At 43.3% G+C, this 20,985-nt stretch overlaps 1 protein-coding gene across 1 annotated transcript; it reads right to left on the reverse strand.

Annotated features, from left to right (window-relative positions):
- Positions 1–3,528: 3,528 nt before the first annotated feature.
- GABARAPL2 (GABA type A receptor associated protein like 2) lies at positions 3,529–14,276 on the reverse strand. The gene is made up of 4 exons (XM_043985747.1): positions 14,068–14,276; positions 13,737–13,792; positions 12,557–12,729; positions 3,529–4,133 (listed from the first exon to the last, which is right to left on the reverse strand). The coding sequence occupies exons 1-4, from the start codon at positions 14,099–14,101 to the stop codon at positions 4,043–4,045; spliced, it is 354 nt and encodes a 117-aa protein (XP_043841682.1). The 5' UTR covers positions 14,102–14,276; the 3' UTR covers positions 3,529–4,042.
- Between the last annotated feature and the right edge of the window lie 6,709 nt (positions 14,277–20,985).

The following is a 20,985-nucleotide window of genomic DNA, read 5'->3' on the forward strand; positions in this document are numbered from 1 at the left end:
TGACACTGACCTAGAGAACAGGACAGGATAGACTTGTCGTTCCCAACAAAAAAAGCCCGCTTTGGACAAGAAATAGAAATGGGCACTGGATATTGCCATGTGAAGAGGAATCATCTCTTGAAAACAAGAATTTTGTTAAACCGGGCATGGGAATACAGGAATATGGCCTCACAGATATGTTGGCTTTCATTCTCTTTTCTTTTTTTTTTGCGGGGCAATGAGGGTTAAGTGACTTGCCCAGGATCACACAGCTAGTAAGTGTCAAGTGTCTGAGACTAGATTTGAACTCAGGTCCTCCTGAATCCAAGGCCAGTGCTCTATCCACTGCGCCACCTAGCCGCCCCCGGCTTTCATTCTCTCAGAATAACTATTAACTGGGCAAATATATTTCCTATCTTCTTAACTTCTGGCTCTTGCCATAAAAATATTTGCAGTTCCGTCTGCAGTTTTTTAGACTTCTGACCTCTGCATGTCAGTGCACCTCTTCACCTCATACTCCCCCCCTTCTGTACTTCCTTTATATCCCCCAACTCCATCCTTCTTGCTTTTGTTCATCTTCATCCCCGGGTTATATGGCTTCAAGCCACAATCAACAGAGCAGAGGGAAGAGCTAGATCTGCTGGGTGATGTGGTATCAGGTGCATTCTTTGAGGAAATGCCAGGCTTCCAAGCCTGAATTCCTGCTGATTCCAAGCTGCTATGGCTCCTGCTCACCATTACGTTTTCTCACAAGTGCCAACAGCAGAGTCTGTCATTTACCACCTCTGAGTACCATGATTTTATTACAGAAAAAGGGGATTTAGGGTTTTTTAGAGGTAAGTCGGGATTATTGCTTTTTAAACTAACATGCTTAAAGATGTTTGGATGTCAGAAATATATAAAGAACAACCAATTCCTCCAAATGTAGAAGTCTCCCAATTTGCTGGCCTAGATTTCTAGAACTCTGGTTAATGGGTGTGATAGCCTGGTTCTTTGTTTATAAGCCTTGTCAGTTCAACTTAAATGGTTAAATGAAGAGGAGGAGGAGGAGGAGGAGGAGGAGGAGGAGGAGGAGACAGAGTTCCAGATCAAAGTTGTATAAATAAGCCCCAGCTTCCCAGTCTCCTCTTGGATGCCTTTGCCTGCTCAATAACCTAGATTGGGTTTTTTCCCCTCCCTTAGGTGAAAGCCTAATCTGCCTTTCAGTTCTGCTGGGGTTGGCTTTCCAATTCCCTGTTAGGTCCATCTTCTCATCTTACCTTGAATGCCTTTAGCAGATGACGGGTTTCTAGGACTGGCGCTCAGTGTCCTCTCTAGCAAGGTCTGCCACGGTGGCTGCTATCGAATTACAACCTAAAGGTTTTTAGCTCTTATAAGTTACATTTGAGGTCCCAAATTGATACCAGAAAAAGATCCCAAGAGTGGCAGTATGATTTAGAAGGAAGACCGCAGACATGAAGTTAGGAGAGACCAGGGTTAAGGTACAACGTTGTGCTGGAGGCAAGGGCCTCCTCTTTGCAAGACACTGAGGACAGCCAGGCCAAAACAAATCTGCCTTCAAGGAATTTATACTGGAATCGGGATGGGAGGAGGGTGATCCTTGTTCACTGGTAAGTCTAATGTTCTTCTGAGTCTGTTTTAACATCTGTAAAATTGAAAGTGAGATAATATAGGCCATTTGCCTTATCAGCTTTAATACACCATTAATGTCAGTTATTATTAGTATCGTTTAAAAGATGGGACATTTGCAGAATTCTATTTTTATTGGTTTCATTTGTACATGAAGTGGTCAGGCATTTTGTTTAGTGGCTAGAGAGCATGGGTTCATTTACCCTTCATTCTATCTGCTGGTCACTCTGTGCTCATTCAAGGTATTTCCCAGGAGAGGAAAATAAAATCAGAACTCTGACTGCAACCAACCAGTCATGCTTTTCACCCAGTGGCAAAGAGGGGAAAGACTAGAGCAGTTCCTAACCTTTTTGTCCTGGACCCCTTCAGCTATAGTCTGGTGATTCCTATGGACCCCTTTTCAGAATCGTGTTGTTAAATGCATGAAGTACATACTGTACGTGATGACAAAGGAAACCAAAACTTCTGAGACCCAAGTTTAACAACAACCCCTGAACTAGAGGTACAGGACCAAACATGCATTCTCAGACATGCCTAATGTCTGAGCTCTTCTACAATGCAAGGAGAAGGTTGGTGCATAGTAAGACATGGGAAAAAAAAGTTTTAATAGTTTATTCATTAAAATTAATTTAACTGGAAATGGTTACTAAACAAGTTTAGGTAGTTAAATTGATTTTCAATATTATGTTTTTCACAAAACATTTCATTTCAGCAAAAGAAAACAAAGATTGGTCAGATGAGAAAAGCAAAAGTTAAAATAACACAGCCGATGGAGAAATCCAGGCTTTCCTCTGCAGACTTCCTGTTCACTTCTTTTTTAGGAAGCTGTGTTCAGAGTTCAAGTGCTTCCATATAGCACCAGCTAAGTTCATCCTCACAAAAATCTTTTCATTTTACAGATGAGGAAAATGACTCAGGTTAAACCATTTGCCCAATGTCACCCAGCTAATAGGTGGTAGGAGCCAAGTCTCCTAACTCATAAGTTCCATGTTGTTTCTATTAATATCATGCTGGCTCTCAGCAATTCCAGAGTTCCCTTCTGTCCTCCCATCCCTAGAGGCTTCCCTCTGGAAGTCATTTCCCCTCTGCTATTAGTTTGACTCCCCAGCCAGAAATCAGGAAGGAGCTACAGATTCCAGTAAGTCCCATTTGTGACTGACCGGCATAATGTATCACAAAGTGAGACTGTTCCCTCCACCCGCTCTGTCTGCTTAATATTCCAGCTTTAGTAAGCACACAAGTAAACTTGAATAAAGTTGCCTATATAATTTGGGGCTTTTTAAAAGAACCAGGTGAGAGGCAGCTAGATAGGGCACTGTCCCTGGCGTCAGGAGGACCTAAGTTCAAATCTGGCTTCAGACACTTTTACTAGCTTGTGTGACCCTGGGCAAGTCACTTAACCCCAAATGCCATGCCAAAAAACAAACAAAAAAACATCAGGTGACAACCTGCTTACAGCCCACAATTGTGAATAGACTCACAAGCATCTTGGATTGTGTGTTAACCGAAGGCATTGGTATTTGCCAGTTTCCTAAAAGCAGGGATGAAATCACAGGCCTCCCTGTCATCTGGCTTTTGGGGAGAAAGGATTGAAAAATCAACACCTGGGAAAAGAAAGTAAAGGCAGAAATAAGAGCCCCTTATTTAGGCAACACATGATTTTTCCTAAAAAAAAAAAAAAAAAGGAGAACATGCTTGTCTCCTATTACTTCTTAGTGCCACACATATCATTCTGGAATCTGTAGAATGTAATCTTTGCTTTGGGTTTATGCAGTTGGGACTGACTTGTCCCTTTCATGAGCAACTAGCACAAACCACTCACTTCAAACTGTCTGCACTCCCACTGAAAAAGTTCTCCTTTTTCAACAGGCAACAAATAGCTACTTAGCAAGGTAAATGAAGGACAGTGTCACACTATGGTGCCTTTGAGAGGAAATTTTATTGTAATTATTCACCTCAATAGAGTTCAGAAAGAACAGATTAGCTCAGTCCAACATGATTGGCAGTTGGAATAATCTAGTGAAGCAAGTGACCTGACTGCTAAGGATTTCACTTAGATGCTTTTAATACTTATCCAACTAACACCTCAAACATAATCCAAAAGAATGGGTTGTCTCCCCCCTTTTCACTTGAGTCCCCCAAACTACCTCATCTCAATATTGAAATAACTTCATTAAATACAGGTTCCAGAGGAGCAGAGCCCTCTGAAACTTGTAGCCATAAGGACAATGCACAACAAAGAAAAGAAAATGAAAATAAAACTCTGATAATTTACCAGTCTAATAAAACAAGACCTTTCAATATATTAAGAAATAAATCCAGTTACAAATGCACTATGGGTCTATGTGAAGAGGGTCTGGTGGAATAACTGAAAGTGACCGGCTATTTACAAGATACACAAGCAGGAAAGATGCACCGGATTGGGCACTGGCCTTCAGAAGCCAAATGTGTTCTCTCCACTGTAGGCCACGTACAAGAATCCATCTTCATCTTTTTCCTTCTCATAAAGTTGTCCCATAGTTAGGCTTGAATGAGAAAAACAGGAAACACAAAGAAAACGGGTCAATTCACTAAAGCCAAATGCTGGGAATATTTGAATCTCTAGATGCAGAAAATTCCAGTAATTATCATCCTAAATCATGACACTGTTTTCCACTTTAGTGCCTGTCACTTGAGGAATTCCCAGATTTTAAGTCATCAACTAGATGATCTCCCCCAACACTCGAGGATCTATGGTAGCAAACATCTTACTCTTTTGTACATGGGAAATGGATCCCCAAAAAAGCTGGGGCAGCTAGGTGGTGCAGTGGATAGAGCACCGGCCCTGGAGTCAGGAGTACCTGAGTTCAAATCTGGCCTCAGACACTTAACACTTACTAGCTGTGTGACCCTGGGCAAGTCACTTAACCCCAATTGCCTCACTAAAAAATAAAAAAAAATTTTTTAATTTTTTTAAAAAGCCTGAATGACATCTGTCAGCTGCGTCACTGGCTGAGGCAAAAAGAGAGCCAGAGCTTCGCCTCCTTCCTCCCAAAACCATGCTAGAGTTGGCCAGCTATGCACCCAACTGGTAAGTCTGGTAATATCTGGCAAATCTGGCAGGGATAGTGAACTCAGAATTGAACAGAACTCTGGGGACCAGGGGCCCTGTCCTGCAGCCAATTAATGGTTGTTCTGGGTCTGTCCTCTTTGAAGAGAGGCAACCTTGAACTTCCAGCTGTCCTCAAACACAACCTACAGTGGAGGCCATCTGAGAGGTAGCCCAGACCTGTTTTTCTCCCTCCCTTCCTCATTCTTCCTGTCCCTTATATGCCTTTCCCCTGCTTATGCCCTGGGCCTGCCACTAACATTGCTTGGCTCCACTGGTGAAGTAGCTCCGGGAAGGGAGTGTGGGACAAAGGATGTGGAAGGTGGCTCTATGCTGGTAATTATGATCTTGGGAAAAACCCCTTTGTTTTGTTTTGTTTTGCAGGGCAATGGGGGTTAAATGACTTGCACAGGGTCACACAGATAGTAAGTGTCAAGTGTCTGAGGTCGGATTTGAACTCAGGTCCTTCTGAATCCAGGGCTGGTGCTTTATCCACTGCGCCACCTAGCTGCCCCAACCCCTTTGTTTTAGAAACACTTCTTTGGTCCCACATAAGATTAGCACTACAACTGTGACTGGCATGTACACTTTAGCTTTCGATGCATAATTAGGTTGAAAAATAGGTCATCAGAAATGAAAAGTCTCCGTCCTAATTTTTAGCCTACAGCAGGCTTGTGCCCTCCTCCTTATAAGGATTTTGTTCTTCATTTAACAAGTTTTTCATTATCTGGCTTCTTTGTAGAGGTCTAAGGAAGGAGAAAGCTCAGTGTAATACTATAAAATCTGTATTGTTCTGTCAACAGGCAAATCACTCTTTCCTGGTTAGGGCACTCACTCTCTTAAAAGTGATGGTATAGCTCACTAATCACCTCTTTTATTAGCTATTCAGGTGTTTCTATTGGAAAACAAATGCTATGAAAAATGATACATCAAGAAAAGATTTGCCAAGGAAATCTCAGTTCAAAGAAGCAAGGGGGTAGAGGGCTTCTGTCTCCCCAAGAAATATCATCTACTAGCTAAGAACTCTCACTCTGGGCACAGTCCTCACTGCTTTATAAAAGGAAAAGGAGCTAGTGACTGGATCCAAAAATTCTCCAAGAAAACCAAAGTAATTTCCTGTTCCTCTTTAGCTAGAAACAGATTCATGCTGTTAGGGCTCACTGCCAACTTGGGACTCTGGGCAAGGCCTGTTACTTTAAGGAGTTTACTCTGCTCCAAGAGCTCTGCCCCTTACAAATAGGTAAGGCTACTGGATATGTGGGTACTTTTGAATGTAGAAAGTAAGAAAAAAACTAAACTGAGGGCACATGGCTTCCAAATGATAGATGTAGTACTGGAAGAAACTTCAAAGGTCATCTAGTCTTTTTTTTTTAAACAGACAAGGACACAAGCCCAGAGTAAAGTGACCTGTCACCAACCCTTCTGAATTTCAAAATAAAGAGAATGCATAAGGAATTTGGGGGGGGGGGTGTACAAGTAGATGGCCTTTTGGAAGTTACCCAACAGATGAGAGATCCTTGTTTATTAAATGGGATGAAATGATTTCCCTTGTAAGAAATGCAGAATACAATGACTATATACCAAAGATCCAAAGACGTCCTTACACCACCTCCCCACAAACTCCAGAAATAGATACTTCTGAGACCAAATTCATGTGGGTGGCAAAGCTGGCTCTCTCACACTGAAAACAGACTGTTAAAATGGGAGACCAAATCCATTTCGATGCCATGAAACAGAAGTATATACTAAGGAGTAACACTAGTAACACCTGGAACTCTGTACATACACTCACTACATGATCTGCTGTTCATCTCCAGGATAAGAAATGACTAGATATTGGTGACAGAAGTAAACGTGTACTAGACTAAGCTTGAGGGTGGCTTTGTTTTGAGGTCAAGATGAAAACAAGATTGAGACATGTGGGCTGATAGCCATCTTGTGATATCATTAGTCCAGCAGGCTCATAGCAGATGCCTAAATGACTCAAGTAACTTGCTAAATCCATGGAGAAAGACCAGGGAGAAGTTCCAAAAAATTTACAATCAGGAAAAAGACTATCCCAAGCATTCTCTGATCCTCTTCTGTCTTGAAAGCAACAATAACACTCAAGGACAAGTGGATAAATGATCAAAATGTGGGAGTAGATAAATATTAAAATTACATGTTACACTGGCATCATGTTACCCCAAATGAGGCTGTGCCAGGTGAGAACCTCTCAACATGAAATAATGAAAGAATTCATTAGTATATGTAAGCATGAACTCAGGCCAGCACAGAAGAGATGAGCCCTGACGGGCAGTAGGAGACTAGAAAGGGCAAGTGGCATGGCTCTAACAGAAGGGAATGCAAGTCCTTAAAGGTGGGTTTTTTTTTTTTTCATTCTGAATTAGAAAAAGTTTTAGGAGAAAAATGAGACAGTACTTCAGAGAGGATGACCTAAGGACACTTGTATCTAATATCACATCTTTTTTCCAATGCCTTTTTCTGGTATGAAGTGCCAAGTGTGACCATGGTAACTCAGAGTGACATCAACCAACATCTTGTGAATATGAGATAAGCTAAGCATATGGCAGAATATCTGAGTCAAAGACAGATGTTCTCACCTCAGAAGCAAGTTCAGGTTGGTTTCCCAATTCAGATTGTAAATTTGACCTTTTTTCCTCACCCATTTAATCCTAGAGTTAACAATGACCATTGTAGCAACTTCTGGCTGAAGCAGAGCCTTAACTTTTTGGTGGGGAAGCAAAGTCATGTACTTTGGGCTGTCTAGGCTCTGGTCTTTGGGCTCTTCTTTGTTACTCCATGTGCTGCAGGCCAGAGACCAAGCAAATGCTCAGCCAAATCAACTGGAATGTCCTAGGAATGAAATGGAATGCACCCAAAGTCCTTTGAAAGACCCTCTAGAGCAGTCTGCCTCCTACCCTCCAGAGGGAATGGTCTAATTCATATATTCTGAGAATGGCTAATAAAATCTATAAAAATTCTTTCCAGGAAAGAATTTCCCATTGAGTTTCAATAGGTTATCTAAGACATCAAGTAGCTGGCTCCTCTGTGAAGTTGTCAAGACTAGTGACCTTTAGGTCACTGTTACTGTCATCTTTTTCTCAGTCACAAATAATCTACATGGAAACTAAGTGGCAGATGTACTTTAAATATGAGCCTATAACCCTTCAGCCCCTCAAGAAGGATGATACAACATCAAGCCCTAATCTATCGAGAAAGGAACAAATGAATGGTGTTGCCATAGAATGATACCAAGAAAACTGTCACAGAAACACAGGGAGCCACTTAACCTTTGAGGTGAAAAAAGGCTAAACCAGGGACAGCTAGATGGCACAGTGTATAGAGCACCAGCCCTGGAGTCAGGAGTACCTGAGTTCAAATCAGGCCTCAGACACTTAACACTTACTAGCTGTGTGACCCTGGGCAAATCATTTAACCCCAATTGCCTCAATTAAAAAAAAAAAAAGGCTAAACCAGAAAGCAGTTATAGAAATTCCTCTATTCCACCAAAAAGGAAAATAAGCACTCCAACTTAAGAAACGAGAAGTCTCATGTAGGTGGCAGCAGCTGGTAGGCCAGCCTGAGATGTTCTCTGCATCACTTCCAGGGAAGCTGAACTTTTCTGACTTCTCTGTCCTACACTATTATGTTCAACTGGCCACACCCCCATGAAGTATGTTCCTTTGGTATTCTCTGAGGATCAAGCATCACTATAAGCCTCATACTTGCTAGGCTCTGTGCTCTAAGTTCTCTGCACAGCCTTCCAACACGCAACCCCAAATCATCAATACTACTAAACTACCGGCCTAAAAGATTGGGAAACTGGAGCAGAAACCATGGAGGGGACTGCTTTTCTCAGTACAGTATCTTATCTAGTGCCTGGCAATAAGCTAAAGTGGTCCATGTTTCATGAAAGGCATATCCGCATTTGCAAACCGGCTCAGTCAGAAGACATGCTACTATTGTACACCAACGCTGCTTACACTTGCTCGGGTGTGCCAAACTATCTTACGAAAGGAAAATAAAGAAGTAGACTCCAGGTTCAAAGCTGACTTGATGGGCTCTAGGTCACTGAGGCCCTCTAAGTAAAATATATTCCTGAAAAGATGGTAGTATCCCCCAACTCAGTTCTAGGACTTCTGTGTCTTAGTTTTTTTGTGCTGGCTAGGCCAAGTGATTATACGGCATTAGTAAAACCAACATATAAGCCACCCCAGCAGTGTCAACACCCACTGGCACCAGCAGTGATGGTTGGGCTGACACTTGGAGAGTCTATGGGTGCTCCTCACTTGCATTGCAACAGAACCTCTAAGAAGCTCCATGCCCGCATTGGGCCTATAAGGCCATAAGGATGCAGTATGATGTGTAAATGCTCACTGGACTAACCAGCAACACCCAGGGCTTCCTACACACCTAGGAATTCTCTCCAAAAGATTATTTTTGCAGCTGTCGAGGAACTGTAATAGCTGCTGAGAAGGGCAGTAGTTGAAATTACTACATGCTACTGAAGGAACCATAAACATTCAAAATAACCATCAAAGGCTTGAAAAAATAAGTGAGGAGGGAGGAAAAGTGGGGGGGGGAGTTATTACAAATGGTTGCTTCTTTAATCATTTCTTCCTTCTCCCTCCACTGACAAACTAAGTCTCTTCTTGATGAGGAATTTTGGGTTCACCCAATAAGAATCAAAAATGTTGGTGGGGGGCAGCTAGGTGGCGAAGTGGATAGAGCACCAGCCCTGGATTCAGGAGGACCTGAGTTCAAATATGGCTTCAGACACTTGACACTAGCTGTGTGACCCTAGACAAGTCACTTAACCCCCACTACGCCACCCCCCAAAAAAGTTCAGTCAGTTACTAACTGATGAATGAATGAATGGATCACTAAGTTCCACATAACCACCTAAATTTCACCTACCATCTTTACTCTAAGGAGCTCAGCGAACCTATAACAATATCATGAGATTAATAAAAAGCACAAAAGCCCTTCTCATTTGTGTGTGCTTTTGATTAACACTTCAATCTATTTCAAACATAGTAATCATCAATAAGATTCATGGTCTGGCTTCAGATAAAAAATCTGGAAGATAAACATGCAATGTCTTGATGTTCTTTCTAAGGCCAGCCCCAGAATACTGACTGATTTTGTTCATGTTTCCCACAATATTCCTCTTCAGACTATGAGCATCAGGGGATACTCTTACAGTTTGATTTGACCAGACTTCCAATTAACACAGAATGCTACAAATACAGTTCTCCAGAAGAAAAAAAAACTAAACAATTGAGATACCCCTTCTTTTTTTTTTATTTGGTTATTGGTTTGGGTTTTTTTAGTGAGGCAATTGGGGTTAAGTGACTTGCCCAGGGTCACACAGCTAGTAAGTGTTAAGTGTCTGAGGCCCGATTTGAACTCAGGTACTCCTGACTCCAGGGCTGGTGCTCTATCTACTGAGCCATCTAGCTGCCCCGATACCCCTTCTTAAACAAATTAAAATTTAGAAGGAATATAGAAAGTTAAACCATTAGGAATCAAATTCTTTAGATCCAACAATATGAATTTCAGTAGCAATGTTCAAAACTTTCACACTGACATAGGGGTGCCTGGAAACAACTGAAGGAGGTGGTATAAACAAAGCCACAATATTAGGTGAAGTTGCTAAAAACTGCAGTACAGGAAACAGGAAATTCTTGGGAAGGAAAAGGGAGCTCCCCATTGGCAGAACTCCACTGGCATTTACTTGAATTTGTATTTACATGTGGTCTGAATCTGTGGTTACTAAAAATGACATTTGTTGCTTTCTCTGTTAGTTAATAAGCTTAATAACTACAACCCCAAAGACAAAAGAAACAGCTGTTTCAGAGTGTGTGAAGAGAAAAGCCATTAATCAAGGATTAACAAACAGGCTAAGGCCCCAAACCAGCTAGTTATCTCAGAATTACTTGATAGGCATCTACCTCTCCAGAAGATTTCTGCATACAATATTACAGAAGCAAAGTATAGATTCTAAATCCCTGGCTGGCCATTGTATAAAATGCTGAGGTAGGTCACTGAATGTATGTGGAGCCTCCCTAGGCTTGAGCTTTGGAGAGGAAGAGGCTATGAAACAGTCTTGTAGGATAAAAATCACTGGGCACTTCTATTTATATCACCTCACTAATGGAAAGGGGAGAGAAGCTTATGGGCCCTTTCACATACTAAATAAAGTGCAGCAATCACTAAGTGAAGTGATCTCACCATATTTTGCCTTCAATTTTTTTTTTTTTGGTGGGGCAATGGGGGTTAAGTGACTTGCCCAGAGTCACACAGCTAGTAAGTGTCAAGTGTCTGAGGCTGGATTTGAACTCAGGTCCTCCTGAATCCAGGGCTGGTGCTTTATCCACTGCGCCACCTAGCCACCCCTGCCTTCAATTTCAAGGTTATCAAAGGTTCAGACAGAAGGGCAAAAATACCACCAAAACAAAACCTGATTGCCACATATCCTATTCTAAGATGAAGCAAAACACCTTCTTAAACAATGATACGGTTTCAGATGGTAGGAAATTAAGTCCTACCTCTTATCATAGGATGACCCCATCCCTTTAAGGAAGGACAGGAGTGATTATAGCTTTCGAACAACTAAAATGCACTGCCCTCCACTCCTGAACTACAGGCCTCTAAGAAAGGGAGGGCCAGAAGAGATGACACCAAAGTGACAAGTTTGTTCCTAATAACACTTAGACTTCCTGGATGACAGCTGTGGCTAGCCCAAGAACTTCAATGGGGTATGGCCTGGCTTTTCCTTTTCAGGTAGCAATCACCTCTAGGCCAAGATCTTACTTATTCCCTGTTTTTGCCTAGCACCAGGAAGTGAAAATTGTTGAAGGGACTAAGGAAAAGAAAATAACACCAAAAAAAAGTCAGAGCTGTTTACCTTTATAAGAAATAAGGAATGAGCTTGGTTTATACCCCTCCTCTGGAGCTTCAAGTTTCCAAATCAAGGGTATTTTGTCCACACTGGGCTAAGTGTTTTCAAAAATTCTCTTTTTGGAAAACAGATTTAGTCTAAACCAGTATTGATTCTTCTGGTCTCTGATGTCAGAAAGGGCCGGAAACCCCCTTTCAGACAGCAGAGAAGAACAGGAAGCTAGATTCTGGCCATAGGCCTGAGAGTAATCAATGTACCACAAGAGAAGAGGTGATTAGAGTTTAAATCTATTATTCCCTTTCACAGGAAGATAAGGCCAACCTGGGATGGGAAAATGAAACTACCTTCAAACTGGATTTTAGGTGCCAAGTTGTAGTTAGAATGAAGTTCCAAGCAGGAAAACAGCTAGAGCACTTAAGTTATTCTATTGCCAGGCAAATCAAGAAGTGATAAAAGTGAAGTCAGAAAGAAAAGGGACCTAACAATCCACGTATAATCCTCATAGCCCTTTACAGGAAGCCAGCTCCAGTAAATGACATGATCATCAGACAGCTAAAAAATGAGAAAAGCTGACTGAAGCATTTGGAGACATGGCAAACAGGGCCATTAGTAGTTCAGGTCTAGGACTCTAGAAGGCCTAAGAGCTCCAGGCAGCGCAGGCAAAGTTGGTTTCATGAGCCATGAAAGGAGACCTCTGCCTCAAGTCTCAGATCTCAGCTCCAGGAAATGGCTTTCAATGATTCTAGGGGATTCACTTTTCTTGACCCTGTGGACTCTCCACTTCACAGTCTGCCCTAGTACTTATGGCTAATATCATGGTATCTTTCCCCCCCCCCATCTTCATTTCAACCACAATCCCTAAGAAATTAAGGACCAAAAAGTCCTTCTGAGTACTACAACAATCAAACCATCAATACAAGTGGTCAAAGCACCAGTAAGGGACCACCTCTCACCTAGACTGTGGGACTGTTTTGTCCACAAACAGGAAGATTGCTTTCTCTGAAGGTAGCTGGATCCGTTTCCTGATGATCCACATGAACTGGGCCACAGTGATGTCAGATGGAACCAGGTACTTCCGCTTGTCAATGTCAACAATCTGAGAGCCTGAGACTTTTTCCACAATCACCTGGAAAAGCAGAGAAGGGAGGTCAGGGTTGGGCTTCTAAAATAAAGGCTTCAGTCTGTCATGCGCTTGGGAAAGCTGATGAAGGCACAGTGTGCTAGAAATGTCAGGGGATTCAGAGAACTACATGATGGGATGGCAAAATGTTACCTTGGCTGCTTAAAATTATATGCTTTGGAGAGAATCCATGGAGTTAGTTACTGTATTTATTCCACATCCATGATCTGACATTTATAGAAAAAACAGTTCTTAATGTAATGTTTTTTTCAACACATCTAAATTGAATCTTAAAAATCAAGTGAAGAAAGCTACTCATCATAGTTCTAGTTCTAATTCTAATCCCCCGACCTTGATCCCATTATTGCTCAGAAGATAATTAAGTTACCAAAGAATGTTAAAGTTGGGAGGGTCTCCATTTTATAGATAAAGAAAACTGAAGAGGTTAAATGACTTGCTTCAAGTCACAAAGCTAGTAAATGATGGGAGGAGTACCCAGGCGGGCAGCACAGGAAAACTTGGCAGAAAATGATCAGGGGCCAACTTAGGGAGCCCCGATGTTGACCTGGGTCTTGTTCCTCTTTCCACTAGTCTGTCTTAGACGTTCGGGTGGGTGTTCTAGCCCCAGCCCCTCCTCTGCCCCCCCCTACACACACACACACACACACACACACACACACACACACACACACACCCTCCCTCTGCGGGATGGACCTGGGGTGTCGACTGCCCTTTTCCCAACATGCCTCACCTGGCCAGGAGGGATGGGGTTAGAACCCCACCAGGGCAAGGTGACCCCCGCCCATATTCCCCGCGCTGGCGGGGTGACCTGTTGCCCCGTTCCTTACGTAACCAGGGGAGTCTGGACACTGCCCAGGACGATGCCGGCCCGGATAGGAGCCTCCGCGGCAGCGCCCAGCCTCGGCCCCCGCCGGCCTCGCCTGCCTCGGGCCCGGACCCGCCCACCGGACGGAGGCCTAGGGCACCCCGCGGCAGCAGGAGTCGGTACTCACCGGGACCCGGTCCGGATACTTGGCTCGGATCTTGGCAGACTCCACACATCTGTGTTCTGTGGACGAGACAAAGTAATGGGCTCGGGGCGGGGGTCCTCGCTTCGGGCCCTCCCTGCGCCCGGGGTCGGGGCAAAGTCCGAGCGAGCGGCCCCGGGATCGGCCCGGGCGGAGCCCGCGGGGACGAGGCTGCGCTCAGCTGAGCCGGCCCCCCCCAGCCCCTCGGCCGCCCGCCGGGCTGAGGCGGGGGGCGGAGGGCTCGGCCCGAGCCTCGCCAGCCAGTCCCCCCCAGCCCGACCCCGGCCTCGGCCCCGCGCCCCAACCCGGCCCTTACCCAGCGAGTGGTCCTCCTTGAACATCCACTTCATGGCGGCGGCGGCGGCGGCGAAGGACGGAGCCGGCTCTCGGAGCCGCGGAAGGGACCGGACGGGCCCGGCCTCTACGACGACAACAACAACAACAGCGGCGACGGCGACGGAGGAGGAGGAGGTGACGGCTGTGTAGGCACTAGGGGCGGGACTTCCGACTGACAGAGCCTGGCAACTGGGGCGGGGGTGGGCCTTCCGGCGACAGTCGCCAAGGGGCGGGGCCTGCGTCCTCCTTAGGGGCTGGGGGGCGAGGGCGGGACGTGAGGCCCTCTACTGTACCTCCGGAGGGGATCTAGCCCGAGGGAGGGGGTGGGGGCAGTGAGGGTGACAAGTCTGTGGGAGGAGGGTGACGTGACCCGTGCGTAGAGTCACCGTGGGGAGGGGTTGACGTGACAGGTCGGGGGCGGGTGGAAGGGGTGACGTGACAGATCCATGGGGTCACTATGGGGAGGGGTGATGGTGACAGGTCCGTGGGGTCTGTGAGGGGAGTGGTGATGGTGACAGGTCCGTGGGGTCACTATGGGGAGAGGTGATGGTGACAGGTGCATGGGGTCTGTGAGGAGAGGGGTGATGGTGACAGGCCCGTGGGGTCTCTGTGGGTAGTCTTGGGTGACTGGAGGGCTGTTGTTGAGGGGTTTCCAGGGTCTGTACGGGAGGTTTTGGTGACATCACACGGGGGATGGCAACAGGTTTGTGGGTTCTCTGTGGGGAGGGCGCTGGAGCAGAGAAGTTGCCCCCACTGGAAGCCCATTTCCTGCGAATGAGATTTCCGTGAACTTTTTCATTCAAGACCCTTTGTCTGTGGGCTTGGTCATATCCCACTACGGAGCAGAGGAGAATCCTTCAGCTCCGGGGAGAGGGAAGTTGGAGGTGACTGTCTGGATAGATGAATTCCCTTGACGGCGGGTCATAAGACTGGCATTCCTGTTTGCCATTCTGAGCTGGGCTCAGAAGTCACAAGTCTGTCGTATGTCACCTGCCCTTCCGCATACTTTAAAGGTTCTCCAGCCCTCGATGTAATTAATTATCTTCCTCAAAAAAGAATCGCCAGGGAAGTGCAGAGCAGTCATCTGTTTATGAGCAATTGAATATTTCGAGGGAGTGTTCACCAAATTATGTGCACAATGCATAGCACATGCTGGCAATTCTGATGTGTCTGAAAGGCATTTTTTTTTAAATGCTGTTGGTCCTTCATTACCTACAATTAAAATTCCTGAGAAGTGTCATAGACCCTAACTGCATCTAAAAATATCTTAGTTATTTTGAGGTTGCACCTCTGAGCAACACAAATATTTTGAAAGTGAAAGTAAAAATACTTTATATTTTTAGCAGACCTTTCTCGCAGAGAATATTCTTTGCAGACACTGTCTTCTCAGGACCTGTTTCTAAAGGAAGTAATAACTATTCTATGAGCTTTCCTGTTTTAAAGATACAAGTACTGAGTGGTAAAGAGATGTTCAATGTTATGCAGTGAAGTAGTAGTTTTCCTAAGGACCTTAAATCCCTTTCTGCTACCCCAACCAGTTTGTCCTATGTGTGTATTTATGCCCACCTCTGCTTGCAAAGTAATTATTTTTATTTTTCTCTGATTTTAAGGGTTACAAGGACTCACAGCTACCCAAACCATTGCCTCTCACTGCTCTCCATCATGTGATTTTCCCCATCTTACATCCTCCTGTTCCTTCCCTTTATCCAATGGCAGCACACGGTCTACTTATTATGTAATCACTCCTGGTCTTGTTTCTGTCAGCTTTCCTAGCAATATTTTCTAAGTTTCCCCTATTCCATCTTGACTTTTAATTACCTTCCTACTAGTTAAGTCAATATTTGAAGGGTCATCTGTGCCTAGCAAGACACAATGAGCAAGTTACAAAGGAAGCAAAAACACATAGATACAGTCCTTGAGAAGCTTATAACCTAATAGAGGAGGTAGAATAATGACTCTATGTGAAAATACAAATAGATTCATTTTTAAATGCAAAATGAATTACAGGTTTATATTTATGAATACCAACAATGTGTGAGTAATTGCAGGTGATAGAGGTTAACTAGAATTAGTCCAGAAAAGCTTCAAGAAAATTAGTCCAGGAAGAAGTGACTCAGAAAGAGATTTGAAGGAAGGGACAGACATGAATTAGCAGATGGAGAAATAAACATTCCAAGTCAGGAAGGAAAGGAGCAAAGAGTCCCAGTGGATCAAATGACTTGGATGAAGACATGATTGACATGCTTGTCAAATCTGCAGATGACAAGGAGCTAGGAAGAATAGTTAACACATTGAGAGACAGCGTCAGGATCCAAAAATATCTCAACATTTAAAATGGTGGGCTAGGGGCAGCTAGATGGCACAGTGGATAGAGCACTGGCCCTGGAGTCAGGAGGACCTGAGTTCAAATCCAGCCTCAGACACTTAATACTTACTAGCTGTGTGACCCTGGGCAAGTCACTTAACCCCAATTGCCTTACTAAAAACAAACAAACAAAAAAAAACATAAAATGGTGGGCTAATTTAATAAGATGAAATGCAATAAAGATAAATGCATGGTTCTACACATGAGTTCCCAAAATCCATTAAATACATACAGGATAAGCTAGACACAAAAGGCAACAGTCCTTATGGGGGAGAGGGGAGCCTGAAGATTTAGTTCAAAATGAGTCAGTAAGGTAACATGTTCATTCAAGGTTGTGTTACTATGAGAGCCATACTGCTCAGGGTAAGGTGAAGTACTTGTCCTAGTCTGCTCTGGTCCAACTACATCTGGAGTATTATGTCACTTCTGGATACTACATTGTAATAATAATAAATATGTATGTATGTGTTTATTTTGCTTATATTTCTGTTTGTACATGTCTTCTTCAATAGAGTATAAACTCCATTAAGAGCAGGACTACTTCTTTTTTTTTTTTTTTTAAGTGAGGCAATTGGGGTTAAGTGACTTGCCCAGGGTCACACAGCTAGTAAGTGTTAAGTGTCTGAGGCCGGATTTGAACTCAGGTACTCCTGACTCCAGGGCCGGTGCTCTATCCACTGCGCCATCTAGCTGCCCCAGGACTACTTCTTTATATAGTAAGTCAAGTGTAATGAAGGTACCAGCTAACGAGAACCAATCTTTAGAACATGCTCATATTTGACTTCCTGTTCAGTTATAAAGAACATGATAGATATTCCCTAACTCATTCTAATCCAATTCCTGGAGGCTTAGAGAGTTTACTTACATTGATGAGGGGCTGAGTAGCTTGAATTGTATGGCAATGAAGAGTCTTCTGGTTGGCTAAGGAATTAGAAGGACTAATGAATGACTCATGGATTTCTGAGCCAGCACAGAGTAAGAGCATACAAAAAGAGTGATACAACACTTTGTCATCCCCCTGTTGTTTCTTTTCCTTCATGATGGTAAGACAGAATTACTATAAGCGTCAATACAAGAGAAAGACTGTCATTTCCTACCCTATTGCCATGTATCCACGAGCATCCTGAAGGGATGAAGTTTTTAGTGTTGTTACAAGCCCCAATCTATTGTGGTACCCATTATCAATCAACCTGTAGAACTCTACTAGCTTTTAGAAAAGAGATTTGCTAAGAAGATATAACAAAAATAGTAGTAATAATGTAGGAGGTGAAAAAGGGTTAATAGAAAAACCCAAGACCCAAGCTCTAATTCAGATATTAGCTCTAAAAAGGAGTCAGACCCCAGTTAATGGATAACTTATGCCAGGTTCTTGTACCTACAGAAATCAGTGCCCATAACAGGAACAGAAGGAGAGAGGCAATGATGACCTTAGACTAAACGACAAGGGTATAGAAATTCTAATGAAAAATGGAGATATTTTGAAACTAGTCATGGGAACCAGAAAGAGACATGCTCTCAGAAAAGGCCAAATTTGTCCCCAGATTCACCTTGTGACATGTAACCCCCCAAAACACACCTCCACTGAAAAAGGTACCCACCTTGGGGGTTGGCTTAGGACCCCAGGAACTCCAATTAGGATAAGTCCTCCCCTGAAACACCCCTAGGTGGAGAATATTCTAATGAGGACAGGCCCTCCCCTGTGCCTCCCCAAGGTGAAGATTATTATGAGACTGATAATCAATTTATCCATATTATAAATATAACTGTCTTTCCTTTCACTATTCGAGAGATACTTTTCCATTATTCTGGTTCTCTCCCTGTGGTCACTCACAGTATTGCAATAAAACTTGGGGAACTAAGTTACTGAATCTTGTAATTCTTTTGGGATGACTCACTATCAATCAGACCCCAAATTCCATCCCACATCAGATACAAAAACATTTAAACCAGGGGCATACTCTCCCCTTACACATACAAGGGCCCTGGGCTCAGTATACTCAAACTTAAAATACAATGGTAATGAGGTATATGCATACAGAACACATGACCAAGGGGTACTCCCTGACTCCTGGTGCTAGAAGTTGTTTTTTTCCCTTTTATAAAATTTTCATGAGGTTCCTCTTAGGTGTACTCCTGGTCTCTAAGAATCAATGCCTTTCTATAGTCTATAACTAGCACTTTTCTTGGTCCCAAAGGATTATAATCCTTGAAGCTCCAGTCATCTTTGGGGGAGAGGGAAGGGTCTATTTTCCACCTTTACCCATAGGTGTTTCTTCTATCACTGGCTCCTACTGTTTAGCGTAGACTCTGCTACTGACTCTGGTTGTTAGTGGGACCTTGGGTGGTTCTGATCTATCTTGTGGTTGCTAGGGCACTCCCCTGTAGGAGTAGTTATTTACCTAGGATTAAGAAAAAATGAAAAAACAGAAGGAAACAGAAGCAGCATGTGTTTGTGAATACATGGTAACCAGATGTGAGAAGGATGGCTGCCCTGGATCCTACCTGCCACATCATGGAAGTTTTGTTTTACTTGCCCTAGGAAGCAAAAAACAAAAGGCTGACTGAGGGTAAGGTCTCTGCTTTTGCTTACACTCAATTCTGTCTCTGCAACTCATGAGTCATCAGCCCTTCCAATTCCTCAGCTAATCAGAAGCCTCTTTTGTCACTACATAATTCCTGATTCTAAAAGCAGGTAACAGGATTACCTCTAGAACCCGGAGGGGAGAGGTAGTCTGTAGCTCTCTTGGGACTCTCACCACCCATAATATTATTGAAAGTTGGAGCTTTAGCCCTTGAGGGGGTACTATGTAAGACTTGCAAAGCACTTTACTGGCTTGGTTTTATAGGATCTTCACAATCCTGTTAAGTAGGACTTGAAGGGATTATCCCCATTTTTACAGAGGAAGGAATTGAGGGTCCAAGAAATTAAGTGACTTGCTCATGACCACACTGAAGCTGTATTTGAATCCAAGTCTCTGATTCTTTCCACTGTTTCAGAGCTACTAGTCCAGGCTACTGAGCACATCTACTGACTTCCATGAATGATAAACAATAAAAAACAAGACTTTGCAGGGCTGCTAGGTGACACAGTGGATGGAGCACCGGCCCTGGATTCAGGAGGACCTGAGTTCAAATCCGGCCTCAGAGCCTTGACACTTACTAGCTGTGTGACCCTGGGCAAGTCACTTAACCCCAATTGCCTCACCAAAAAAAAAAAAGAAAGAAAGAAAGAAAAACAAGACTTTGCAATGCCCATGTTATTCTGGAAGGGACAAAAACATTTGGCATACAAATCCTCAGTAATCACTTCTGTCTTTGGGATACATATACACATATATACGTGTGTGTGTGTGTGTGTGTGTGAGTGTGATACCAGCTATGATGATGTGGGATGGAATTAGGGTCAAATTGATCGTGAGTTATCCCAAAAGAATTACAAGACTCAGTGACTCAGTTTCCCAAGTTTTATTGCAATACCGTGAATGAACACAGGAAGAGAACCAGAAAAGTGGAAAGGTACCTCTCGAATAGGGAAAGAAAAGATAGTTATATTTGTAGTATGGATAAATTGATTATCAGTCTCATTACAATAATCTCCACCTTAGGGAGGGGTACAGGGGGAGGGCTTATCCTAATTTGGAGTTCCTTGGGGCCTAAGCCAACCCCCAGGAGGGTACCTGTTTCTGTGGAGGTGTGTTTTGGGGGTTTACACGTCATAAGGTGAATCTGGGGACAAATTTGGCCTTTTCTGCGCATGTCACTTTTTGATTCCCATAGCTAGTTTCAAAATATTTTCATTTATCATTAGAACTTTTATACCCTGTCAGTATATCATTGTTATTGTTAAAGTCTTTGTGACCTGCCTCTGTATGTTCTTGTTATGGGTGCTGATTTATGTAGGTAGGGAAAAAGTATGCCTTGTCTTGTATTAATGAAGTCTCAAGTCTTAAGTTATCCATTAACTGGAGTCTGAATCCCTTTTAGAGCTCATATCTGAATTAGAGCTTGGGTCTTAGGTTTTTCTGTTAACCCCTTTTTCACCTCCTACATCAATGAGGCTCCTTTATCTGTTCTCTACCCCAATAGGAATAGCTTAGGAGGGCAGGTAATTTTCTACTTGGTGTCCTTTTTCTAAGACATTTAAGTTTTCTTACTCTTTGGGGACAATCTTTTGAGCTCATGTACTCAAGAAGTACAATGCCTTATACATAATAGGCACTTATATGTTTGTTGAATTTAATTCAACCCATTCCAACATTTCATTACAGAAAGTCAGGAATGTAAGGAACCAGTCTGAGTCTCTCTTCCTCATATACATTTGCCAGAATTATGCCATTATATTTTATCCAGCTAGATAATTTTCTCCTTTATGCCCTTTTTTCTTTTTCTTATCACATCATTTATATATCAATATATTTTATATCAATTTCTATTTAATTCATATATTTTACTTGCTGTTGCTATTCAGTCATGTCAGACTCTTCTTGAGTTTTCTTGACAAAGATACTGGAGTGGTTTGCCATTTCTTGCTCC

Source organism: Dromiciops gliroides, chromosome 2 (assembly GCF_019393635.1).
Source record: "Dromiciops gliroides isolate mDroGli1 chromosome 2, mDroGli1.pri, whole genome shotgun sequence".
In the NCBI taxonomy this organism is placed as follows: domain Eukaryota; kingdom Metazoa; phylum Chordata; class Mammalia; order Microbiotheria; family Microbiotheriidae; genus Dromiciops; species Dromiciops gliroides.

Coding starts and splice junctions, on each gene's coding strand:
- GABARAPL2 (XM_043985747.1), bottom strand. CDS start 14,101: ATGAAGTGGATGTTCAAGGAGGACCACTCGCTGG. Junction 13,793..14,067: donor CAAGGAGGACCACTCGCTGG/GTAAGGGCCGGG, acceptor TCTCGTCCACAG/AACACAGATGTGTGGAGTCT. Junction 4,134..12,556: donor AAAACAGTCCCACAGTCTAG/GTGAGAGGTGGT, acceptor TTCTCATTCAAG/CCTAACTATGGGACAACTTT.